The following is a 24,247-nucleotide window of genomic DNA, read 5'->3' as shown; positions in this document are numbered from 1 at the left end:
GGCTATCTTGCCACCGTCCTGGGGTGCGACCAGGTGGGTGTCTGCTCCTTGCCGAACCCCATCCCGCTGTCACCCTGACAATGTTAGAGAGGTGGGGAAGTGGCTGGAAGGGCAGGCCCCGGGGGCAGAGTTGGGGTGCTCTGTTGGGGTTCCTCCTGCCCCCAGCCTGGAGGCCTGCAGGCCTGGCCCAGGGGGAGGTGGGCAGTGAGGGGAGTGGGTTCAGGTCCCAAACGGCCACATTAGCTGTTGTGCCCTAGGGAGAAGTAGCCACATGCAGGCGGAAGGAGCTGGGCTGGGGGCAGGGTGGGCTGGGGAGGGGGCTCCCCCGAATGGGCTCCCTGCCTCGGGGTCCCCCGGGCCGCTCCACTTCCCTTCAGCTCACTGGGTTCTGATCACATCTGCGCTCTCCTGTCCCCTGGAGGGAGTCTGGGAGGGACATCAGAAGCCCTGGGGGGCCCGTGGGAGGGACCTTGTGCTGAGCTGGAGGGTTCTTTCTGCCTCCCCTCCTCCTGCATGGGACAGACCTGGGGGGGAGGGCCCCTAGCGGGTGCACGGTGACACTGTCACCATGGCAACGCCAGGGTGGCCGCAGAGCAGGGGGGCACGAGGTTCCCCCCGGGGTGCAGTGAGTGGGGCTGAGGAGGGGCTCGGACAGCGCCCCACGCCATACCCCACAGCTCTGCCCGCGTGGGGCTCTGTGGCCCCTGGGCTCCACATCTGTGAAACGGGCCAGAGTTGAGGCAGCTGGCAGTACATTTGTTTTGTGCACTGGTGGTTCCAGGCCAGTGAGAGGGTGTCACTGCATATCCTGACTCTCCAAGCCTCAGTTTCCCCAGCTGTGAAATGACAGAGGGGACACGGGTCCTTTCCAGCTGTGTTTGCAGGGACAGAGACTCACCCATCCACAGAGCGGTACTCCTCTCTCTCCCTCCGCCACCCTTCCTCCCTTTTTTCCACCCACCCACCCTCCCTCTGACCCACCGCGATCCACCCACCCCTTCCCCCTCCCTCCCCTCTACTGCCGGTGGGTGAATCCACCCAAGCCCCAGTCTTGGTCTGACCGAGGGGCTGCCAGCTTGGATGGGGTGGGGGAGGGGAGGACACGGACTGCCCACTACCGGGCAGCGCACCTGGACCTGGTTTCTGGCTTTTATTTTTTTTTTCTTTTTAAGATACTATTTATTTATTTATTTGACAGAGAGAGACACAGCGAGAGAGGGAACACAAGCAGGGGGAGGGGCAGAGGGAGAAGCAGGCTTCCCGCTGAGCAGAGAGCGCAGGGAGCGTGATGCGGGGCTCGACCCCAGGACCCTGGGACCATGACCTGGGCCGAAGGCAGACGCTTAATGACTGAGCCACCCAGGTGCCCCACCAGTTTCTAGCTTTATGGGTGAGAGAAATCTCTTTCTTGGGCATGTTTCCCCGCGGAGATGGAATCCCAGAGGAAATTCCCACATTCACCACCACTCTCTTGGAAACGGAGCTCATTCCTCCCTGAGCCACAGAGCGGCAACTGGGTCCCGTGGACGGGTGCCCCTGCTTCCTCAGGTTGGGGATGGAGGCCAGGCCTTGCCATTGGTGCCCCATTGGGGAGCCCCACGTAGGGTAGAAGGAGTACCCGTGAGGGTTCTGGAGGGTAGAGGCTGCAGGGGCTGCAGCACCAGGGACGTGTCTGGGGGCCTAGAACGTGGCCCTCACAGTGACCTGGGGTCTGAGCCCTTTTTTTTTTTTTTAAAGATTTTATTTATTTATTTGACAGAGAGACACAGCGAGAGAGGGAACACAAGCAGGGGGAGTGGGAGAGGGAGAAGCAGGCTTCCCGCCGAGCAGGGAGCCCTATGCGGAGCTCGATCCCAGGACCCCGGGATCACGACCTGAGCCGAAGGCAGACGCTTAACGACTGAGCCACCCAGACGTCCCTGGGGCCTGAGCCCTTAAGAGCTCCTTGTCTGGGGAGGTCCTGAGGATGTCCCCAGGGCAGGACCCTCTGAGCCCACTCTCTGGCGCAGATGGGGTGACAGGCTGAACCAGAGCAGCCTGGCCAAGCTAGCCCAAGGGGTCCTGGCTGTGTACCGGGTTTTCCCACTTTGGGACTCGGCAGTCCTTGGCGGCCTGGGCCTTGGGGTGGGGCTGGGCTTCCGCAAGGAAGCCAGGCTGAGCGGGCCGCGGGCCTGGGCACACCCCCTGTGGCGGGCTGTCAGCAGCCTTTGTTCTGGGACCTGGAGCGGATACCCTGGGAAGGGGGAGGAGGCGGCTGGCACTGGGCATCAGGAGGCCTTCCTGCCACCGGGAGAACTGAGAAAGAGGGCAGGTGGGCTGCACGCCTGGTGGCGGGGCACGGAGCTGATGGGGCATGATCCCTGCGGTGTCCATCTGTCTGGGGGCATGGGAGCCCCACGGGGCTTCCGTGAGCCTGCTCCCTCTTGCCCTGAGTCACCTCTCATCCCCTGGTGGTCTTTCCCATCTTGCAGTAGGCGGGGGACAGTGGGATCCTCTTCCTTCCCATTTGGCAGATGGAGAAAGTGAGGTTCCATGAATAAAGTCCTGGCTGGGAAGGGCACGGGGAGGCCCAAGCCTTGGCTCCCTGTCCTGCTTGCATGGTGGACCTTGGCCTCTGGGAACCCTCAGACCTGAGAGAACCAAGCTGTTGGTCTGACATTGCTGGGCACAAGCCTCAGAAGCGGGTCTCCTCTGGAGGGATGCAGGAGGGCTCCCCCGCTGGTGGTTTCCTGAGTCCCAGTGGCCTGCCTGGGGGTCCTCCCGGCCTCCCGCCAGCCTGAGGCTCCCCCTTCCCTGTGCCCAGCGCAGTGTGGGTATTGTTTCTGACAGCCCGGCTCAGGCTGCACGGCAGGGTAGGTCCTGGCTCAGGTGCCCTGCCCCCACTGGGGGCTCTGCCGTGGGGTCTCAAGGAGCTAGGCAGAGATAGCTGGGGCTTGCTGTGGGGAGAGACCCCTCCCTTTCCAGACAGCCCTCTGGGGCCTGCCATGGAGGGGAGACTCCCCCCAGCAAACCCCTCCCTTTCCTGCCCAGTGCAGCCACACTGCCCAGATCTGGCTTCAGGTGGGGAACACTGACCCCTCCCAGCTGTGTTCTTACCTGTGATGGGGCAGGTCGGCCCATGTCTCAGCCCTGCGAGGCCACGAGGAAGGGTATGGCGGTGCAGAGGGGGGCCAGGGGCCAGCGTTGGGGTATAGGCTGGGGTGGTTGGGTGTGAGGCCAAAAGCATTGAGGACTAGAAATGCCAGGGTCCAGAGGCTGCGCCCTCCCTGGGGACAGTGGGGGACAGGGAGGACACCAGCTGCCACCACCCACCAGACAGGGGAATGGAGGAGCAAAGCTTTGGCACAGTTACTGACCATTGGCGGTGAACCCTACCTGGGCACTTGGGGAAACTGAGCCAGTGTGGTGCTGGTCTCCAGAGGAGATGCTGGGCTTGGTCACAGCCCGGCCATATGGGCTGTGCCCCCTGGACTGTTTCATCTCTGACTGTGGGGAGGAGAGCTCCTGCTTGTGGGCCTTGTGCCTCGGCAAGGGCCCCAGAACACACTGGCTGCTTCAGCTGTTCGGGTCCCTGGCAGCTCTGCCCTGCCCGCCCCAGGTCTGGGCAGCTTGCCCTCAGAGGCCAGCCAGCTCAGGGCTCCCTGGGCAGGCCCCCTGCTCCCACTGGCCTGGCTTGCTGGCCCGGCTGGGCGCTTGGCCATGTGGCCAGCACCCTGGGGGCGTCAGCGGGGTTGTTCAGGGGAAGTGGCAGGAAGTATGGCCAAGGCTGGCCAGGCTCTGGCTATGGAGCCCCACAGCCAGGACAGGTGCGGGGGCTGGACCGGACATGGGCTCCCTGGGGGAGGACACTGGGGGGTCCTGGTGGCATCCCTGGGGTAGACGCCCCCTTCTCCAGTATGGGCCACGCCTTTCCTCATGAGAATGAGCAGGACCCTTTGCTCAGAGAACATGGGGCCAGAGGGGCCGCCCACGCTCAGGCCTGGGGGCCATTTGTCGCCAACCCTGTGCATCTCATCACTGACCCGCTTGCCCGCAGCTGTCCTGGCACGCTCATCTCTACTCACACTGGACACACGCACCTCCCCGCCACCTCCTATGTCCCCCCCCCAGACTCTGGTGGCCCCCAAAGCCTCCTGTTCTCTGTGTTTAAACAAACCCCACGCGTTGGTCTCCAGCAATACCACTCACCAAGACTAAACTGTTTCGGTTTGGGGGCTCCCCCGGGGATAAACTCTACTTCCTGAGGCCCACGGTTGACCATCTGGCCTGACCCGGGCCAGGCTTCAGGGAGGAGGGGACGCGGCAGGGAGCTCTGGCCCGGGGACCCGAGACAGCCCCTGGCGGTGGGGGTCTTGGAATAGCCACAGGCCCAGAGCTGGCGCGGTGCTGAGCCATGCGGGACATTCGCCCTCCGCTCTCGCTGGTGGGGTCCTGCACAGCTGTCAGGGGTCCTCCCACCCCCCATTCCCCGAAGGTCTCCCCCGCTGCTCTGCACACCTGTGCGGCAGGTGTCCCGACCGGCAGAGCGCTGAGGCCGCCCTGCATCCTCTGCGTGTCCGTGTTCTGCTCTCCTGGGGCCGTGGCTTTCCACGCCCTGCCCCTCCTGGCTCTGTTTTCAGGCTCCTGATCCTGTTGTGTGGACGTCCATGCTTATTTACCCAGCTGGGGGCTCGAGGAGACACGCCTGCGCTGGCCCGCCGGCCCTGCTCTGCCATCTGTCCTCACTGTTATCTGTGTTTCCTGATGGGGTCTCTGCTGGGAGGGTGGGCAGGCTGGGGGTGCGGGGCCCTGAGGGTGGGCTCTGGCAGTCTGGGGTGGGGGGGATCCAGGAGGTCTGGGTGCCCCAGTGCTCACTCCAAGGGGAACCCGGACGCCTGGTCTAGGAGGGGCTTCCTGCCTCCGCCCGGCCACAGCCTGGGACCCTGGCCCATCCCGGGAATCGGCATGGGGCCTTGCTTCCTGTGGGGCCAGGGCTGAGTCACAGACTGCCCGGTGATTCACGCCGCCCAGCCCAGCGGATGGGGGGGCAGGCAGGCTCCCTCCCTTCCCCCACTGCCCCCGGGACAGGGGCACGAGGGCCGGCCTGGGTCTTCCCGGCCCCGAGATCGGCTGGGGCAGGGGCGGGGTGTGCCAGCCACGGCCCTCCCTTGGTGATGTGGGTGCCTCAGCCCAAGAGGTTGCTGACCAGCTCTCCCCCCCGCCCCCCTTCCCATCCCTGGGGGCCCCAGAGACCCCCGCTGGGGTCTGTGGGAGTAATGTGTTTCTTTAGCTCTCCGTGTGTCGTCCAGACCCCAGCCCTGCGTGCACACACACACTCCACCCCCACCCCTGCAGCTTCCCTGCCAGGGGGCTGCTAACTCCTGCTTGCCCATCTCCAGGGGTAGGTGGTCTCTGCCTGCTTCGGGCTCTTGAGAGGCACTGTGTCCCGGCCCACACCTCTGCTGTGTTTGTCTTCCTACTGCCCCCCGTCCCAGGAGGGGAAGCGACAGCCGGGGCCACACAGCCACTGAAGCCTGGAACCCACCCCGGGCCTCCTGCCCTGGCCCCGGCCCCCCTCAGGCAGTGGTCACCGGGGCATGTCCCCTCCTGGGGAGCCCTGACCCTCTGTGCTCAGGCTGGGCGTGGGGGCCGGGGGGGCGGGGGCCGAGAGGCAGGTCCGGCTGCTGTGCTGGAGACGTGCCTGCCCCCAAAATAGCCAGATTTTTAAAAATAACTCGGGAGGCTTTTGTTTGGCTTTTGCTTTAAAAGACATTTTTTTCCTTTTGCACAGAACTTTGTAGCAGCGGGAAAGGTCAGCCCCAGTTAGCAGTGGGGCTGAGCAGGCGGGCCGGGGGGGCGGGGGCCTGAACCCAGGGGTCTGCTCGTGCTCCCAGGTCCTGTCCAGGGCAGCTGTGGGGTCCTGGCAGCCGGAACCAGTTGGGAACAGATGGGGAATGCTGGGTGCATGTCTGCCTCTCCTCCAGCCCAGGGCCTTGGGGACAGCCGTTGAGGGCCCCTGTGTGATAGGCGAGGTGGCAGACAGATGGAGGCAGGGGTCTTTCTTTAAGCGTGTCCCAGGGTGCTGTGCACCGGGGCGGACGCTTCCACGCTGCCCTGGTCCTGCCTGATCAGTGCGTTGGAATCAATATTTGTGCAAGTGCTCTCAGCTGGGAAAAATGCAGCCAGCCGCCGACCTGGGGGAGGGACAGAGCTGTCCAGCGGAGGGTGCAGCCTGGTGGCCTCGCTCAGGGAAAGGCGGGGGTGGGTCCCAGGGGGGCTTGGCGGGAACCTTTAATTTCCTTGGGGCCTTTGGTGGGGGCCAAGCTGCTGGCCACCCCCCAAGAGCGGCCTGTGGGCATCTTACACACATCCAGCCTCCCCCACTCCCGGCCCTTCTCCCCCCACCCTTCCTCACAAAGACCCCTCCTGGCATCGGGGCCATTTGAGGTCCTCCCGGGTCTCCCTGGAGCACCTGAGGGTCAGCCAAGGTGCCAGGCTGTGTGTAGGGTCTGTACCCCCAGAGACTGAAGCCCCTCCCTCGATGGGCAGGGCTAAGTGGACGATGACGTCAGAGCCTGGCTGTGGGTAAATAAGCCTGTGGCCCCCCCACCACCACCACCCCGGGGAAAGGCAGCTCTTAACTTGAATTGAGCCTGTCTCTGCAAACACCAGGCCTTCTGGGAGGGGCAGGACTCCGAACAGGCGTGTCTCAGGGGCTGGGACCTCCCCCCCACCCCCCATTCTTAGCAGCCTGTGCCCACCTTCCCTCATGGAATCACCATAGCGGCCTCAGGTTGATGGGGGGTGGGGGGCTGACTGTGGGCCTCGGGCAGCCCTGAAGGGGCCCCTTCCCTGTCCTGTGGGGCCCCTATGCTCTGGGCCCAGCCCTGCGGGTCTGGGGCAGCAGGTGCTAGAGAGGACCTGCTCTCAGGTCTGGTGGGGCCCTGCTGAGGGCACAGGGGGTGGCCCGGAGAGTGATGTCACCCCTGAGGCTGGTGCACAGTTCACTGCCTACCTGGGGGTGCCCTTGGGAGGGGGCCTGGGGTGGGGGCTCCCATCTCAGGCCCCCAAGGGGCATGTCTGCCAGCTCTATCCGCCCTTGTCTGGGGCCCCCCACTCGTCTTGAGCGCCTGGCCCTCCCAGTGCAGACTGGGGGTGTCCTGGGCCCCGCTGCCTTCCCTGCCTGGGTCTCCTTGGAGCCCAAACATACCCTGCACAGAGCCCAGCCTGGACAGTGGCCCTGCCTGCTTTGTTGTTCTCTTGGCTCCGGGGCAGAGGGCTGGGGGAGGGGAGGCGCTGGCTGGCCCTCAGAGCCCCAGGGCCTGGAAACCACCGTCCCTGCCCCCAGCCCACTCCCCGACGATCATCACGTAGGAGGCTGCGGCTGGGGTGGGTGCCCGGACGCCACCCCCGGACGTGTGTGCAGGGGAGCAGCAGACATGCACGGCTGGGCGTGTGAGGGTAGCGCTCTCCGCCTCATCATTGAGGCCCCGGGCTGGGCAGGTGCTTCTGTCCGAACCCACAGGCTGTTCTCCGTGCCTCGGAGCCCTTTCCTAGGAACTGTGGCCCAGGGCTGGGGGGTCTGGGCGCTGATGTGGGGACCCCTTGCCAGGTACTACATCCCCAGGGAGTGGGGTGAGGGGTACCTTTGGCAGCGAGAGCCCAGCTCCACAACCTGGAAGGGTCCTCCGGCCTCTGGGGGACAGCTGCCTCTTGGAAGGGGCCCTTAATTACCCTTCCCCATGCGTCTGTATAACCAGCGCCTCTGAGCGAGCACGGATGGGCCAGTCAGGAGGGCATCCCTGAGGAGGCGTCCAAAGTGCCCTCTGGAGGCTGTGCCAGATGAGGCTGGGGGGCCAAGGCTCGGACCTGCTAAGTGCAGGGCCAGGGGGCAGTCAACAGAGGAAGGACCCCAGCAAGCCCCCAGGGGCACAAGACATAGGGGCATCCACTGGGATGCTGACCTCTGGTCAGGAAGAGATGAGAGACAGGCATGAACACGCCCTGGGAGTGAGGTTGTGCTGGGACCAGGGACAGAACAGGTGGTTCTGGGCTGGAGCTTGAGGGGTTCTCGGGGCCTCTGGACTAGCAGCTTCGCCCTTCCCCCCCCCGTCCTGGTGCTGCCCTGACATGCCCAGGGCCCCGTGACGCTCCAGCCTGCAGCTCCTGGGCTGCTGGGGTCTCCCTGGCCCAGCCCCAAGAGGGCTCGTTCCCTGGTCTGTCTAATCCACTGGGGCCTCCTGATGAGGGCAGGGGCCTGTCCCTGGGGCCTCGGTGGCCATGGGCCAGTCAGAGGGAGAGGGGGCAGGTCCTGAGTCAGCCCTGAGAATGATGAGGGGGTGACCAGGGTGGGGCTGGGACAGGGGTCTTGTCTTGGGAGCTGCAAGCTGTTTGAGGAGGCCAGGCTCATGTGGGAGCTGGGGCTGCCATTTGGCCACCTGGCCAGGCCGGCCACCAGACCTTCGGGGACCGTGGAATGAACTCCTGTCTTGGCCAGCCCAGCCTCACTGCCCGGACACTGTGGACAGGCTGCCCCGACGTGCCCCTTCCATCCCAGCCCCCCACAGGCCCGCCTATGGCCTCAGAGCCTGAAGGACCCCTGTGTCTCTGGGGCAGGGTTGGAGGGCGGCACCTCCAGGCCCAGGAGGGGAGACATTCAGGAATGGTGTGTTCCCACCCTTTGTCTCTGTGTCCCCAGTGTGGGCCTGAGTGAACTGGGGGGCTGCCCCCTGAGCCGGTTGGCCCCCATAGGCCAAACCCCCAGATGGCCAACGTGGGAAAAGAGAGCCCACCTTACAGGGTGAGGCGGCGCTTCGGGTGTGTGTGCAGGGCCCTGAGGTGAGTGGAGGGGGTCTGGGGGCGTCAACACCTCGCCACCCCCACAGGTCTTCCACGTGGCCTATGTGCTCATCAAGTTCGCCAACTCACCGCGGCCAGACCTCTGGGTGCTGGAGCGGTCCACAGACTTCGGACACACCTACCAGCCATGGCAGTTCTTCGCGTGTGAGTCTCCTGGCGGGGGCTGGCGGGGGGGCATCCCCTGGGGTGGGCTGCCATCACCAGGCGCTCTCAGGGTCCCCACTCCCGCAAGCGTCGGGTGTCGGGCGTGAGTTCCCAAAGGCAGGTGCATGTCAAGCAGCTCCTGTCCCTGAGGTTGGGCACGGCTGGGCCCAGGGGCTGGTGGCACCAGGAGTCCCTGGTGCCACCTCTTGGCTCCCTCTCGACCGGCTTCGTGGTCCGGCAGCTCCTGAAGTAACAAGGGGAGCCGGTCAGGAGGCACGGCAGCTCCCTGGCCCATCACGTCCAGGGCCTCCATGACCGATCACATTGATGGGGAGCCTCCAGTTGGGTGGACCTTGGTCACGGGTCCCCCAAAACTCCATGGGCAAGAGTGGGGGTAGGACAGTCCTCTGGAGGGCAGTTGGAAATGGACCCCCAAGGACGGGGATGAGGATGGCCGTCCGGAGTGGGGGGGCACTTGTTCTCTGCAGAGAGAGGGGCAGGTGTGGCGAAGGCCGGGAGGGGTCAGTCCACGAGGCGTGGGCAGGTTCAGAATTGCCAGGCTCTGGGCTCGGCAGGGGTCAGGCTGCACCCCCACCGTGCCCTCCTGGGGAGGCTCCTCTCTCAGCCGCGTGCCTCACTCTTTCTTCAACAAAACCCTGTGGGGTTGGCGGGGTGGCCCATCGAGGCGCAGCAGTACTTGCAAGTGATCCTGGGGCCCCACGCCCTCACCTTCTGGCCCGGTCCCCACAGCCTCCAAGAGGGACTGCTTCGAACGGTTCGGGCCACAGACGCTGGAGCGCATCACGCGGGACGACCACGTCATCTGCTCCACCGAGTACTCGCGGATCGTGCCCCTGGAGAACGGCGAGGTGGGCCCCGGGGCGGCCCGGGGGCCGGTCCCTGCTAGCGTGTGGGGGCAGCCCCCGCCCTGGCCTGACCCTCTGCCCTGTGTGCAGATTGTGGTCTCCCTGGTGAACGGGCGCCCCGGGGCCATGAACTTCTCCTACTCGCCCCTGCTGCGTGACTTCACCAAAGCGACCAACATCCGCCTGCGCTTCCTACGCACCAACACGCTGCTGGGCCACCTCATGGGCAAGGCGCTGCGGGACCCCACCGTCACCCGCCGGGTGAGACGCGGCCGTGGGCTGGGGGCCGGTCGGGCCGGGCCGTGGGGCCGTGGGGCCGTGGTGCTCACCGCCCTCCGCCCCCGGGTGCAGTATTATTACAGCATTAAGGACATCAGCATTGGGGGCCGCTGTGTCTGCCACGGCCACGCGGACGTCTGTGACGCCCAGGACCCCGCGGACCCCTTCAGGTGAGGCCCGCCGCCCCCGCCTGCCCTCCGCATCCCCTTCCCAGCTCAGGGAGGAGGAGACCGGGCTCCGTTGCCCACTGTGTCCCTGGCCCTGCGTGACCTCCCCGGCCTCATTCCTTACGTGCGCGGTGAAGTGAGGGCTGTCTTGCGCCCGGGTCGGACCTCTCTGCTGCGGCCAGTGGCCTCTCCCGTCCCCGCCAGGGCCCTGCGCCGGGCAGTGGGGGCCGTCCTTGACCTGAGGCTGCACGTCCCTGTTCTCCAGCTACCTCCCTTCCCTCGGGACGCAGATAGCGCTCCCTGCCGTCCCCGTCTTCTCCCCTGGCGTGGTCCTTGCGCTTCGGGCGCCGAGCTCAGGCGCTGCTCGTTGCTCTGGGGAATTAAGTGCCAAGCGGGAACTCGAGCTGGCCGGGAGGGGAGCCCGCTGGGCGCCAAGTTGGCCTCAGAGGAGAGGCGGGCCTGCCCTTACCTGCTGGGAAGGTGTAGGTATCCACTCTGACTCACCTGTCCATGGGTGTGCCCTGAGCCCGGCTCCGCCTGGGGGCGCGAGGGGTGGGGCGGGCTGGGCAGCTTCCCCGGACCCAGACACCAATACCCCCCCACCGCAGGCACGCGCCAGTGTCCCAAAGCACCAGCCTGCCCGGCTCTCCCTGCTCCCGTCTCCTGCCGCCTCAGCCTGTCCTCAGGAGGGCTCTGCCCCGTCTCAGCCCCACACCCCGTCATCTCCAGCCACCACCCCCACCTCCGCCTGCACCACCCGCACCCCTGTCCCCACCGCCGCCTGCACCCCTGTCCCCACCGCCGCCTGCACCCCTGTCCCCACCGCCGCCTGCACCACCGTCCCCACCGCCGCCTGCACCCCTGTCCCCACCGCCGCCTGCACCACCGTCCCCACCGCCGCCTGCACCCCTGTCCCCACCGCCGCCTGCACCACCGTCCCCACCGCCGCCTGCACCCCTGTCCCCACCGCCGCCTGCACCACCGTCCCCACTGGCACCACCCCCATCTCCTCCAAGCCCACCTCATCCTCCCTCCATCACCACCACCACTTTGCCACCTACCAGCCTAGCTCTGTACCAAACCTCTCATTCACTCTCCCCCTTTCCTTTGGCTTGGAAGTTATGTGTTTGGTCCAGCTGGGCCGCCATCACAAAATACCGTGGATGAGTGGCTCAGAAACAACAGAAACTTCTCACCGTTCTGGAGGCTAGCGAGGGCCCACGGCTTGGTGTGTCCTCACGTGGCACGGGGGTGAGGGAGCTCTCTGGGGTCCTTTTACAAGGACACTAATCCCACTAATGGGGGCCCCACCTTCAGACCTAATCAAAGGCCCCACCTCCAAATACCATCGCCTCGGGGACTAGGCTTCACACTGTCGGGGACACGTGCGTTCAGCCGGCTGTTTAGTGTAACGGTGGCCCTTTGCAGCAGGCGTTCGCGACCAGCTGCCATGTGGCCCTGCTCACGTGACGCCCGCGAGCACCGGCCCCACGCATGGCGCTTCTCTCCGGCGGGAGCTCCCTCGCCACTGCCCGGGAGCCGCCTCCTCGTCCACCCAAGCCCTGGCTCCGCATCCTTCCCTGAATCACCTTGCACCCCTGGGCACTCAGTTTCCTTTTCCTAAAATGCAGCCTTCAGTTGTTCTTCCCGTGAGTCTGTGTCCTTGTCCGATGACCGTTGATGCGGTGGCTGTCTTGGCCTCCCTCTCAGGGGACAGTTTAGCAGGTTGCAGAACTCGGGATGGTGGCCATGCCAACACTTCACAGAAGCCGCTTCCCTGTCGCTTGGCATCCCAGATGGTTGGCAGAGTCCGTGGTCACCCGCACTGCTGCCCCTCTGGCTTGTCTGCTCCTTCTGGAGGGTTCCATGACCTTCCCCTGGTGCTCTGCAGATTTCCTCTGTGGCGTCAAGGAGCGGACATGTCTTCTGTGGCTCAGGACTCCTGCCTTTTGAATCTGAGAGTGTGGGTCGTTAATTCAGGACCATTCCTGGCCAGCAGCTCTGCCTGTCAGCTCTCCTCTTCTACCTCTTTTTTCTTTCCGGAATCCCGTTCCGTAGATGGGCTCTTCCTGTGGTTTCCTTCTGTCTCCGAGTTTCTCCTGTGACCCCCTCCCTGTCTTCTGAGCTGCCTCTGGATCGGTACTTGGGTCCACCGAATCTCCAGCTGAGCATCGCCTGTCTGCCGTCTTCAACTCCAGTGATTTTGTTTTCCATTTATAGAAGTTCCGATTGGTTCTTTGGCCACATCTCCCTATGTTTCATAGCATCGCATTTTTTATGTCTTGGGTTCCTTCTGTTTTAACTTCAAACGTTCTTATTTTATGGTTTCTACCGACTTGCTCCCAAGTTCTTGCAGTTGGATCCTGCTGACCATTGTGTTGATGGGCCGGCCGCATTGTGCCCTCCCTGGTTCTTCAGTGGCGCCTCCTCTGTGCCCTGGTTGGGGACGGTCACACCCGAGTGGTTTGGTGAGGGCCTTCGCCAAACACCCCGGGGTACCACCGCCGGGCTCCGCTTCCTATGTTGTTCCTTGGTGCCCTGACTGTGCAGACTGTGGCGGAGCCCGACGCCAGCCGCGGGCCCGACGTCACAGGCCGTCAGAGCTGGGGCCAAGACAGGCTGCTCGGGCCGCCGCTCGGGGGCAGGCCGCTCCTGCTTCCTCTCCCCCAGAGGCCTCCTAGATAGCCCCAGGCCCGCCCCAGGGCAGCAGTGTTGATTCTCAAGGCCCCCGCAGACACTTGGTTGGGGGGGGACAGGCTCTAACCGTGTGGTCTGAGGCCCACAGAGCAGGCAGCGCCCCCCCTTGGCTGAGTTCTGGAGGTGTGTGTCGGGTGGGGCCCTGGGAGGGTGGGTCTGAGCGGTAGGTGGCTGTGGCCAGCTCTCCCCCTGACCACTGAGCCAACGGGAGCTGCTCTCCGGGCCGGCAAGCAGGACTCCAGCCCTCTGACTGGTATCCACCCCCGCTGGAAGAGGAAACAGCTCCTGCCCCTCGCCCCTGGGGAGGCGCCCTGGAGGCATGGGGGCGTCCGGCAGAGCTCACACTGCTGAGTGAGACCTGGGCCTTGGGGCTGGGCCAGGGAGGCTGTGGGCTTGGCCCGAGGGCCCGGCCATGGTGAGGAGGGGTTAGCTCGATCCTGAAGGCCACCTACACTCACCACGCAGTGCCCCGTCCCAGGCCCCACCCACCAACACATCCTGTCCCCTCCTCCCCCCCTCCATGAAGGCTGGGGCGCAGCCCCTTGTGTCCCCCGGGTCCACAGTGTGGCCCCTCCCGTCCCCGTGTCCCCACAGGCTTCAGTGCGCCTGTCAACATAACACGTGTGGGGGCTCCTGTGACCGCTGCTGTCCCGGCTTCAACCAGCGGCCGTGGAAGCCGGCCACCACCGACAGTGCCAACGAGTGCCAGTGTGAGTGCCCGGCACCTGCACACCTGCTCACTTGCTCACCTGCACACCCACTTATCTGCACCCTCACCTGCTCACCTGCTCACCCGCTTACCTGCTCATCCACTCGCCTGAACACACACCCGCTCACCTGCTCACCTGCACACCCACTTATCTGCACACACATCTGCTCACCCGCTCATCTGTTCACCTACACACACTCACCTGCTCACCTGCACACCCACTCACTTGCTCACCTGCTCACCCGCTCACTTGCTCACCCGCTCACCTGCTCACCTGCACACACACTCACCTGCACACCTGCTCATCCGCTCGCCTGAACACACACCCACTCACCTGCTCACATGCCCACCCGCTCACCTGCTCACCTGCTCACACGCTCACCTGCTCACCCTCACGCCGGCCCACCTGCACACACTCACCCAGCTTTGCCGTGGCCTGAGGCATGCTCCGGCCACGTGGTGTGTGCTGTCCCCCAGACCAGGCCACATCTGGGGTCACTGGTGGTTTGTGAGGCGGGGTCATGGGGGGCCTGTGAATAGCTGTGCCCCCTTCTCTCCAGCCTGCAATTGCCACGGCCACGCCCACGACTGCTTCTACGACCCTGAGGTGGACCGGCACAATGCCAGCCAGAACCAGGACAACATCTACCAGGGCGGGGGCGTGTGCATCGACTGCCAGGTGGGACGGGGCTGGGCCAGCCCGTGGCGGCAGCTAGGGCGGGTCTGGGGCACTGGGGTGGTGGGCTGTCCCCCCCCGCATGGTCGGCATACCCAGGGTTGGGGTGGGGGGAGAGAGGGGGGTGGGAGGGTCCCTGCGCTCAGTGGCCCCGTCCCGCCCCAGCATCACACCACCGGCATCAACTGTGAACGCTGCCTGCCCGGCTTCTACCGGGCCCCGGACCATCCTCTCGACTCTCCCCACGCTTGTCGCCGTGAGTGGGGTTGGCCTGGGGTGGGGGGGCCTCCAGGGGAAAGGGTGTCCAGAGGGGGGCCCTCGCACTGCTCTGGGAGGCCCGGCCTGGCTCTCCTCCCCCTGCCCACGCTGGGGAGGCAGCTGGGCCCCAGGCTTGGGGTCTCACGACTCCCTGGCCCCCACCCAGGCTGCAACTGCGAGTCGGACTTCACAGACGGGACGTGTGAGGACCTGACCGGCCACTGTTACTGCCGGCCCAACTTCACAGGGGAGCGTTGCGACGCGTGCGCCGAGGGCTTCACTGGCTTCCCGCGCTGCCACCGTGAGGGCGTCAGCCTGGGGGGCCGGGGGCAGGGCCGGGGCGCTGTCCCCGGAGCCCGTGGGGGACCCAGGGTGGGGACCCCGGGTGGAGCCTGCCTACGCCCAGAGGTCCTGCCTACCTATCCGGTGGCGCTGAGCCGACCCGGCTGACCCGTGCTGTCTCCCCCCCTCAGCGGTGCCCTCCTTCTCCCCCAATGACACCAGCGAGCAGGTGCTGCCAGCCGGACAGATTGTGAGTAAGTGTCCTCCGAGGCCCCGTCCTGCCCCGCCAAGAGCGGGATTGTCATTGTGGTCACCTCATGTTCGGCCCTTGTGTTTTTATGCAAATAATGCATTTTCGAGCTAAGAAAACTTCAGGAGTGTAGGTAAGCCCAAAGCAGAAGAACGAAGGTACCCAGAGTTGCATCACTTTCAAACGACCCCTCTCCCCACAGCTGGGACCCTCCCGGGTGCTGCACGGCGCTGGTGTGGACTCGGATATGTGCGGTGGGCACTGCTCTGGGTCTCCTCCCACTGCGGTCCTGTAAGCGTGCCACCTCATGTTCTCTGTCATCAGACAGATGCAGTATTTCTTCAGTCAACCCCCAAATTTTTGGAAATTTAAGTTCTTTCCAATTAAAAAAAAATGCTACAGTAAACATCCTTGCAGCTAAAACTTTCCATAAATTCTCAATAATTTCTGTAGAACGATTTCCTAGAAGGTTCTGAGTCACGAGACACGCCTGTTCTGGGACCTATTTGGCTGTAGGTCGCCAGATCGCTCTCTTAAAAGAAACCATGTTCAGCGTTGTGGCGTTAGCATCCGCGGGCGCGAATGGTCCTCGCTGGACGGCGGGCACTGCTTGCGATTGTCAGCTTGCCCGGCGGGACGCTCACCCAGCAGAGACCGCCTGCCCCTGCGTGTTTCTGGAATCGGGCGCGCCTCGGGACGGTGTGTCAGTCTGACCGGCCGGCGGTTTTTCTTCCTGACGGCATCACGTGGCGAGCACGGCTGCTGGCGGTGTCTCGGTTAGATCACATTTGACATTTGTCGTCTGCAGGGTGTCTTTGACCCGTCTGTGAGGTGACTTTGCACTTGCTTTCCCGGGGAGCGTGTCATCCGGGGTCTTTGCTCTCCGCACAGCCGCCTCTGCCCGCAGGGCCCTTTGCCCCGTGTCTCCGGGCTCTTCTTTCCTGTGCTGGCGTGCGAGCCCTTAGGTGGTTCTGTGGACGTGGTTCTTGCCTCTGACTCGCCGCCGACTCCGTCGTTTGGAGGCGGCAGGCCCTAAGCTCACTTACCCTCATGCCTGTTGGTCTTTGACGGTTTCTTCTTTACGCGTCGGTGTCCGGTTTTCATCGGCGCTGTAAACGGGGGTCGGCAGACTTCTTCCAGGAAGGACCAGACAGTGCTTGCTTGCTTCCGACTGTGAGGGCCGGGTGTCCTGCTGTGCGTGGCTCTTGAGCTCCGCTGTCACGTGCTGCAGCTGGAACGTGGCATCGACCGTGTGGATGTGAATGGGCCTGGCCGTGTTCCGATAAAACTTTATTTGCAGACCAGCCAGAGCAGCCCTGGGACTGTGGTTTGCTGGTGCCCAGCGGAAGTGCTGAGGAGCCCTGCTGTCCCCGCGGCCCAGGGCCGGCGCCCCGGAACGGCCCATGCCAGTGGGGGTTCAGTGCAAACAGTGAATCCTATTCGTGTCTCTCCTAACGTACACCCGTGTGTCTGTATCCGTAAGGAGGACTAGTTGAAAGCTTCCTTGGTCGTTGTTGTTTTTGGGTGTGTGTGCCATCTTGCTTTGGTTTTCTTTTTTTTTTTTTAATGTTTTATTTATTTATTCATGGAAGTCAGAGAGAGAGAGAGAGGCAGAGGGAGAAGCAGGCTCCCCGCCTAGCAGGGAGCCCGATGCGGGACTCGATCCCAGAACCCTGAGATCATGACCTGAGCTGAAGGCAGACGCTTAACAACTGAGCCACCCAGGCGCCCCTTGCTTTGGTTTTCTAATTCACCTTGAGAATACCTGGAAAATGACCCATACTTGGTTATGCTCCACAGTGGACTAAAAAATCACAGGAATCACCCATTTCTTAAAAGTTTGATAGAACTTCTAAGGATGCCTGGACCTGACACCTGTTCAGTGGAGATCTTAGATTATGGTTCTCGTTTCTTCCGTGGTTCTTGTATCTGTTCGTTTCCCACCTCAGCGTAAGTCCATTTTAGTCATTTTTATTTCTTTTTTTTTTTTTTTAAAGATTTTATTTATTTATTTGAGAGAGAGAGAATGAGAGACAGAGAGCATGAGAGGGAGGAGGGTCAGAGGGAGAAGCAGACTCCCTGCCGAGCAGGGAGCCCGATGCGGGACTCGATCCCAGGACTCCAGGATCATGACCTGAGCCGAAGGCAGTCGCTTAACCAACTGAGCCACCCAGGCACCCTAGTCATTTTTATTTCTTAGCAAATTGTGTCCTTTGGATTTTAAAATGTATTGGTATAAAAATCACGTGCAGCATTCCATCGTGATTTGTACATTTCATTTCTCTTACTATTTTAATTTCTTTTATTTCCTTCATTTATTAGATGTATCAGAAATTTGCTGAATTTATTGGTGTTTTCAAAATACAGCTTAAGATTCTACCTATAAGATCTGCTGGGGTTTTTCTCTTTTCAGTTTGGGGGAGAGATTTAACTTCCTTTTTTTTTAAGATTTTATTTTATTTATTTATTTGAGAGAGACAGCACGCGTGACGAGTGGGGAGAGGGGCAGAGAGACAGGGAGAGGTGGACTCCCCGCTGAGCAGGGCTCGATCCTGGGACCATGAGATCATGACCTGAGCCGAAGGCAGACACTTCATCGATTGGGCCCCCCAGGCACCCCTGCAGTCCGCTGTGATTACGCACAGCCTCCACGCTGGCCCTCACGGCCCCACACCTTACTCGCTTTATGCCTGGAAGTCTGCGCCTTCCCCGTGTCTCCCACCCCCAGCCCGGCGGCCACCGTGTTCTCTGTTTCCGTGAGCTCAGTGTTCCGTTTTTGTGCTAGATTCCACATAGAAGTGAGATCACTTGGTGTTTGTCTCTTTTCTTTGTTTTGCTTCATTACTGCTCTCCTGGCTTCTTGGATTTATTAGTTTCACTTTCTTAATTATTGACAAACAGGAGTGGAGTGCTGGTTCTCAATCAGGGGTGATCCTGATCCACAGGAGAGTGTCTGGAGACAGTTGGGGTTGTGACGACTGAGGGGTGCCACGGGCATGTCGTGGGGGGGCCGGGCACGACCCAGCCCAGAGCACCAGCAGCGGCGCCCAGGCCGGGGGACCCCGGGTAACGGCTCAGCTGTGCTGTCCCCGGGGGCGAGGGAGCCCCAGCCAGTGCCTCCCACGGGGTGGTTAGATGGCCTTTCTGTCCTTGTTTGATGGCTCAGTCCTAGTTTCATTGCGTTGGGGTCAGATAGGGTCTTTGGAATTTGAGATTTTCTTTGCTTCTCACCTCGTACGTGACGCCTTTTAGATGTTCCGTGAATGTGTGGCGGGCCCGCGTGTGCTGTGTGGGATACAAATCGCCATGTGTACGCCCACAAAGCACACATGTTCATTATGCCGTTTAAATCCACGCCGTCCCTGCTCCATCCTCATCAGGTTCTGAGGACAGTGTCTTCAATCTTTCTGTGCAGGATGATGGTTTTGCCAGATCCTTCCAGCTCAGGAGTTTCGGCCTTTAGCACCTCTCGACCCCTTGGTCCTGCTTTTACAGCAAGGGGCTTCCTGCAGACCCAGGGGGCAAACCCCCCTTCCACACAGCAGCTCCCCATCGTCCTGCTGATGCTTGTGGCCTAGGGTTCTCCAGAACCTTCTGGGGTCTCCATGCTCACCTTCTCTGCACCTTGCTGTCCCTTCATGAAGCTCTCTGTGGCCCGTCTGGGTCCTTGGTTCAAAGTGCATCTTTTCAAGAGAACATGACAAGATTTTCCTTTCCAAACTGAGGCCTCTGGTTCTGTGTTGTGAGATCTCGGAGCCGTGGCCCGGGCAGGGCTGTGGCCATCAGGTGGGGCTCGCTCCTGTTCTTTCTGTCTCATTTCTCCTTCTCCTGAGGTGTTTCCTGCCTGCGTCTTGCTGGGTTGGACAACAGACTGTATTTTGGTTTTGGATGATTTGTGTTTCCTTCTTGGAGGGTTGGCAAGCTCTGTTTCTCTCTTCTGGTCCAGCCCCAGGTCACCCTTTGTCTTTGACAAATGTCAAACCATAATTTTCTGGGGCTCCTGGGTGGCTCAGTCAGTTAAACGTCTGCCTTTGGCTCAGGTCATGATCCCAGGGTCCTGGGATCAAGTCCCGCATCGGGTTCCCTGCTCAGCAGGGAGTCTGCTTCTCCCTCTCCCTCTGCCCCTCCTCACGGGGCTTGTGCTTGCGTGCGCGCTCTCTCTCTCTTTTTTTTAAAAAAGATTTTATTTTATTATTTTTTGACAGAGAGAGGCACAGTGAGAGAGGGTACACAAGCAGGGGGAGTGGGAGAGGGAGAAGCAGACTCCCGGCCGAGCAGGGAGCCCGATGCGGGGCTCGACCCCCCAGGACCCTGGATCATGACCTGAGCCGAAGGCAGATGCTTAACGACTGAGCCACCCAGGCGCCTCTCTCTCTCTTAAATAGATAAAATTTAAAAAAAACCCATACTTTTCTATAAGTAACGAACAGTATTCATGACCTCTTTTCATGCATAAGTTAAGTCATTTAGCACACTTTCGCTCCTGTTTTCCAAGCTGCAGAATTATTTATAAAGATTATGAGTCTCTTTTTGCTTTGTTATGATTTTGTTTTTACATTTTCTCCGGTTGTATCAACGCCTGCAGTTGACTTAGTAGCCACATCATAAACAACTACTCGTAGTTTTAGCCGCCCCGGTTTCATTGCACACTTTTCCAGAGACGTCGGCTCTGCCTTCTGGGGTTTTTGTCTCTTAGCTCTGTATGAGCGCAGCATGGAAGTGTAAGGAAGCGAGTCTGCGGTGGGCAGGGTTTCTGGCGGGAGGGCTGGGGTCTGCAGGCGTCTGAAACCCCCCTCCCTGCCCCCAGACTGTGACTGCAGCGCGGCCGGGACCCAGGGCAACGCCTGCCGCAAGGACCCGCGGCTGGGACGCTGCGTGTGCAAACCCGGCTTCCAGGGCGCCCACTGTGAGCTCTGTGCCCCAGGCTTCTATGGCCCCGGCTGCCAGCGTGAGTGCAGCCCCGACCCCGTCCTCGCGCCGACCCCGGGCACCCGCGCCCCCTGCGACTGAGCACGCATCCCTTCCCGCAGCGTGCGAGTGCTCCAGCCCTGGAGTGGTGGACGGGGACTGTGACCGAGACTCCGGCCGGTGCACCTGCCGGGAGGGCTTCGAGGGGCCCGCGTGTGACCGCTGTGCCCCGGGTTACTACCACTTCCCTCTCTGCCAGTGTGAGCGAGGCCCCCCGCGGGCGTGGGTGGGCGGGCGTGGGGCCCGGGGCGCGGCCCGCCTGGCTCAGGGGGCCCTGTGTGCTGCCTCGCTCCCTAGTGTGCGGCTGCAGCCCTGCGGGGACCCTGCCCGAGGGCTGCGACGAAGCTGGTCACTGCCCGTGCCGGCCCGGGTTTGACGGCCCTCACTGTGACCGCTGCCGCCCGGGCCACCACGGCTACCCCGACTGCCGCGGTGAGCAGAGGGCCGGGGCGGGGAGCAGGAGGGCCCGCCCCAAGTGCCCAGGGCCTGACCTCGTCTCACCCGCAGCCTGCACCTGCGACCCCCGCGGCGCCCTGGACCAGCTCTGCGGGGCAGGCGGGACGTGCCACTGCCGCCCTGGCTACGCGGGCGCCGCCTGCCAGGAGTGCAGCCCCGGCTTCCACGGCTTCCCGGACTGCGGCCGTGAGTGCCCGGGCGGGGGCGGGGCGGGGCGGGGCGGGGCGGGGCGGGGGCGTGTCCTCACCGCGGGCCCACACCCTGCCGTCCTTGCCAGCCTGCCTCTGCTCCGCCGAGGGCTCCCTGCACGCGGCCTGCGACCCCCGCAGCGGGCAGTGCAGCTGCCGGCCCCGCGTGACAGGGCTGCGGTGTGACGCGTGTGCTCCCGGCGCCTACGACTTCCCCGCCTGTGAAGGTGAGCCTCGCGCGGGCCGCGTGTGCCCTCCGTGTGTGGTCGTCCTCCACGTGCAGGCCCATCGGCCTGTGTTCATGGGCTTCGGGCAGGCGCGTGTTCCCAGAGCTGTCTGCACAGTCCGTGTTCACACACACGTCTGCAGGCCTCGCATGCTTGTCGCGTGGTCATGACTGTGCCCTGCGGTGGGGGAGGGCGCGCGGGGACCAGAGAGAGCAGGCACAGCCCATGGCCTCACGCCCGCCCACGTGTGTGGGAGGCACACCGGCCGGCTCCCACGCAGCCACGGGGCCGGGCCGGGCCGCAGAGGCCCTTGGCCATCGGAGTCAGTGACCGAGAAATGACCGCAGGCCGGGTCTCTCCACAGCTGGCTCCTGCCATCCTGCCGGCCTGGCCCCGGCCAGTCCCAGCCTTCCTGAGGTAAGTCCCGGTCAGCCCTCAGTGGGGGTCAGCCCATCACTTCCAGGAGACGGTCACTTCCCCGGCTGCTCTGTCGCCTTGGCAACCTCCGGGCCCATTTGGTCCCCTGGCTGGTCCTCTGTCCCCATTCCGGGGACATGCCAGAGATGGGGCCGGGTCCGGGCTCCAGGGCTGAGGGTTTCGGGTAGAAGGGCAGGGACCCATCCTGACCCTCAGTCTCACCTTCTCCCAGGCACAGGCCCCCTGTACGTGCCGGGCCCATGTGGAGGGGCCCAGCTGCGATCGCTGTAAACCCGGGTTCTGGGGGCTGAGTCCCAGGAACCCTGAGGGCTGCACCCGTGAGTCTGTGGGGTTGGGGGGGAGTGTGTGGGAGTGCTGGGGGAGGGGAGCAGCGCCGGGAGGTGAGGGCCGGCCCCACAGCGTCCAGGCCCGCTCTGCTCTCCTCCAGGCTGCAGCTGCGATCCCCGGGGCACGCTGGGCGGACTTACCGAGTGCCAGCCGGTGAGTCTGAGGGCCAAGCTTCCCAGGGGCTGTGGGGCAGGCATGGCCAGACCGCACCCCCCCCCACCCCCCCCAGCTCGGTCTCACCTTTCCCCTCGGCTGCAGGGCGACGGCCAGTGCTCCTGTAAGCCTCACGTGTGCGGCCAGACCTGCGCAGCATGCCGGGATGGCTTCTTCGGGCTGGACCAGGCCGACTACTTTGGCTGCCGCAGTAAGTGCCCGGCAGCCCTCAGCCCGCGTCCTGGGGGAGGCCGAGGCAAGGGAGGGACGAGTGAGGCGGGCGCCTGGGTCTGGGAAGGCCTGTGCTGGGCACGGGAGGGAGGGGCTGCTCTGGTCTTCCTCCCCTCCTTCCTGCGCCCCTGGCAGACCTCGCTGATCAGTCCCAGGGTCTGGTTATTGTCCAAAGCCCCAGGCAGCCCCTGGTGGTCAGTAGGAGTTGGCTTCTCAGCCCCTGCTGCTCTCCACAGAGAGTGGACAGAGCCCCAGGGGCCTGGGTGGCCGCAGCAGGATCCGGAGCCCAGTGTGGGCAGAGTGGCGGGGCTGGGTGGGGGCCAGCCGTTGACCTTGCTCCTTCCCACCGCAGGCTGCCGCTGTGACGTCGGTGGGGCGCTAGGACAGGGCTGTGACCCAAGGACGGGCGCCTGCCGGTGCCGCCCCAACACCCAGGGCCTCACCTGCAGCGAGTGGGTGCCCCCACTCCCGGGGCCGGGGAGCAGGGGGCTGGCAAGGCAGCTGACCTGCTAGAGACCCTGCGGGCTGCCCCTGACCACCCCTGCCCTGGCCAGGCCGGCGCGAGACCACTACCTCCCTGACCTGCACGACCTGCGGCTGGAGCTGGAGGAGGCGGCCACGCCCGACGGCCACACCGTGCGCTTTGGCTTCAACCCCCTCGAGTTCGAGAGCTTCAGCTGGAGGGGCTATGCGCAGATGACACTCATCCAGGTGGGGGAGGGGCTGCCCCTCCCTGATGCTGGCTTCACGCCCCCCACCCCCACCCCTGTGGCTGGTGGGGGGGTGGGCTGGGAATGGCCAGGGAGGGGCCACCCTGATTCCCCGTGCCCCTCCCCCCCCAGCCCAGGATCGTGGCAAAGCTGAACGTGACCTCCCCCGACCTCTTCCGGCTCGTCTTCCGCTATGTCAACCGTGGGCCCACCAGTGTGAGTGGGCGAGTCTCTGTGCAGGAAGAGGGCAGGTTTGCCACCTGCAGCAACTGTGAGTCCCTGGGGGCCGCCCTGCTCCCCCACCGCCTGTCCTGACCCGCCCCTGCCCCCCTCCCCTCGCCCCAGCCCCACCTCGGACCCCTGAGTGGGTGGGGGGCCAGCCTGCACCCTGGCCCTGGGGCAGCTGCCGCCCAGGGTGGCCGGTGGGTGGGGAGTCTAGGAGTCTCCCGTTCCGTGTCCCCAGGCACAGAGCAGAGCCAGCCCGTCGCCTTCCCGCCCAGCACGGAGCCTGCCTTTGTCACTGTGCCCCAGAGGGGCCTCGGGGGGCCCTTTGTGCTGAACCCTGGCACCTGGGCCCTGCTCGTGGAGGCCGAAGGGGTGCTCCTGGTGAGGCGGGGGCTGAGCGGGCTGGAAGCGGGCCCGGGGAGAGGGCCAGCATACCGACCTCTCCCCCTGCCCGCCAGGACTACGTGGTTCTGCTACCCAGCACTTACTACGAGGCTGCGCTCCTGCAGCTGCGGGTGACCGAGGCCTGCACGTTCCGGCCTGCCGCCCAGCGCTCCGGGGAGACGTGAGGGCCGGCCCGGCAGGGTGGGGGGCCTGACCCTCCCTGGGCCGCGGGCCACTCGCCCCTGCTGACCACAGTCGTGTCGCCCCTCCCGCACCCCAGCTGCCTCCTCTACACCCACCTGCCCCTGGATGGCTTCCCCTCAGCTGCTGGACCCGAGGCCCTGTGTCGCCATGACAACAGCCTACCCCGGCCTTGCCCCACGGAGCGGCTCAGCCCCTCACACCCGCCTCTGGCCGCCTGCCTGGGCAGTGACGTGCGTGTCCCTGGGACCTCGTGGAGGGGCAAGGAGGGCCAGGACCTGGGGAAGGCGTGTCCTTGGCCTGGAGGACAGGGACGGGGTGGGGTCCACGCTGCCAGGACAGGACACAGGTTTGACCTGGGGCCTCACTCGTAGATGGGGTGTCAGTGACCCCTGCCCTCCGGTTCGCTCCGAGGACCCAAGCTAGGCCTCTGGGCAGCAGGCCTTGGCGAGGCGGGGGAGGCTCGGAGTGAGCAGAGGCTGGAAGGCCAGGGGGCCGTGGGGGTGTCCTGGAGGGGTGCCCCGGGCAGCAAGGACAGCAGGGGCACAGACTCTGGCACTGGGGGCCAGGCTG

The 24,247-nt window shown here is 63.9% G+C and overlaps 1 protein-coding gene across 2 annotated transcripts in view; it reads left to right on the top strand.

Moving 5' to 3' along the window:
* Positions 1 to 24,247, top strand: part of LAMA5 (laminin subunit alpha 5) — a 50,410-nt gene that overhangs the window by 6,011 nt on the left and 20,152 nt on the right. Inside the window, exons 3-26 of one of the 2 annotated variants that reach the window (XM_045886067.3) lie at positions 8,865 to 8,982; positions 9,733 to 9,851; positions 9,939 to 10,109; positions 10,200 to 10,297; positions 13,586 to 13,701; positions 14,261 to 14,379; positions 14,542 to 14,632; positions 14,801 to 14,935; positions 15,108 to 15,170; positions 19,974 to 20,114; positions 20,197 to 20,334; positions 20,432 to 20,566; positions 20,642 to 20,776; positions 20,868 to 21,005; positions 21,370 to 21,422; positions 21,655 to 21,760; positions 21,871 to 21,923; positions 22,029 to 22,134; positions 22,507 to 22,606; positions 22,709 to 22,865; positions 22,997 to 23,135; positions 23,328 to 23,470; positions 23,548 to 23,654; positions 23,754 to 23,907. In XM_045886067.3, the coding sequence (XP_045742023.1) occupies positions 8,865 to 8,982; positions 9,733 to 9,851; positions 9,939 to 10,109; positions 10,200 to 10,297; positions 13,586 to 13,701; positions 14,261 to 14,379; positions 14,542 to 14,632; positions 14,801 to 14,935; positions 15,108 to 15,170; positions 19,974 to 20,114; positions 20,197 to 20,334; positions 20,432 to 20,566; positions 20,642 to 20,776; positions 20,868 to 21,005; positions 21,370 to 21,422; positions 21,655 to 21,760; positions 21,871 to 21,923; positions 22,029 to 22,134; positions 22,507 to 22,606; positions 22,709 to 22,865; positions 22,997 to 23,135; positions 23,328 to 23,470; positions 23,548 to 23,654; positions 23,754 to 23,907 (2,835 nt within the window). The remainder of the gene's footprint in view (positions 1 to 8,864; positions 8,983 to 9,732; positions 9,852 to 9,938; positions 10,110 to 10,199; positions 10,298 to 13,585; positions 13,702 to 14,260; positions 14,380 to 14,541; positions 14,633 to 14,800; positions 14,936 to 15,107; positions 15,171 to 19,973; positions 20,115 to 20,196; positions 20,335 to 20,431; positions 20,567 to 20,641; positions 20,777 to 20,867; positions 21,006 to 21,369; positions 21,423 to 21,654; positions 21,761 to 21,870; positions 21,924 to 22,028; positions 22,135 to 22,506; positions 22,607 to 22,708; positions 22,866 to 22,996; positions 23,136 to 23,327; positions 23,471 to 23,547; positions 23,655 to 23,753; positions 23,908 to 24,247) is intronic. The other variant, XM_045886069.3, reaches the window with a different exon arrangement.

This window comes from Mirounga angustirostris, unplaced genomic scaffold (assembly GCF_029215605.1).
Source record: "Mirounga angustirostris isolate CCGP_5_RB_7025 unplaced genomic scaffold, mMirAng1.0.hap1 SCAF_10, whole genome shotgun sequence".
NCBI lineage: Eukaryota > Metazoa > Chordata > Mammalia > Carnivora > Phocidae > Mirounga > Mirounga angustirostris.
The sequence above is the reverse complement of the archived record's forward strand: the minus strand, read 5'-3'. Positions and strand labels throughout refer to the sequence as shown.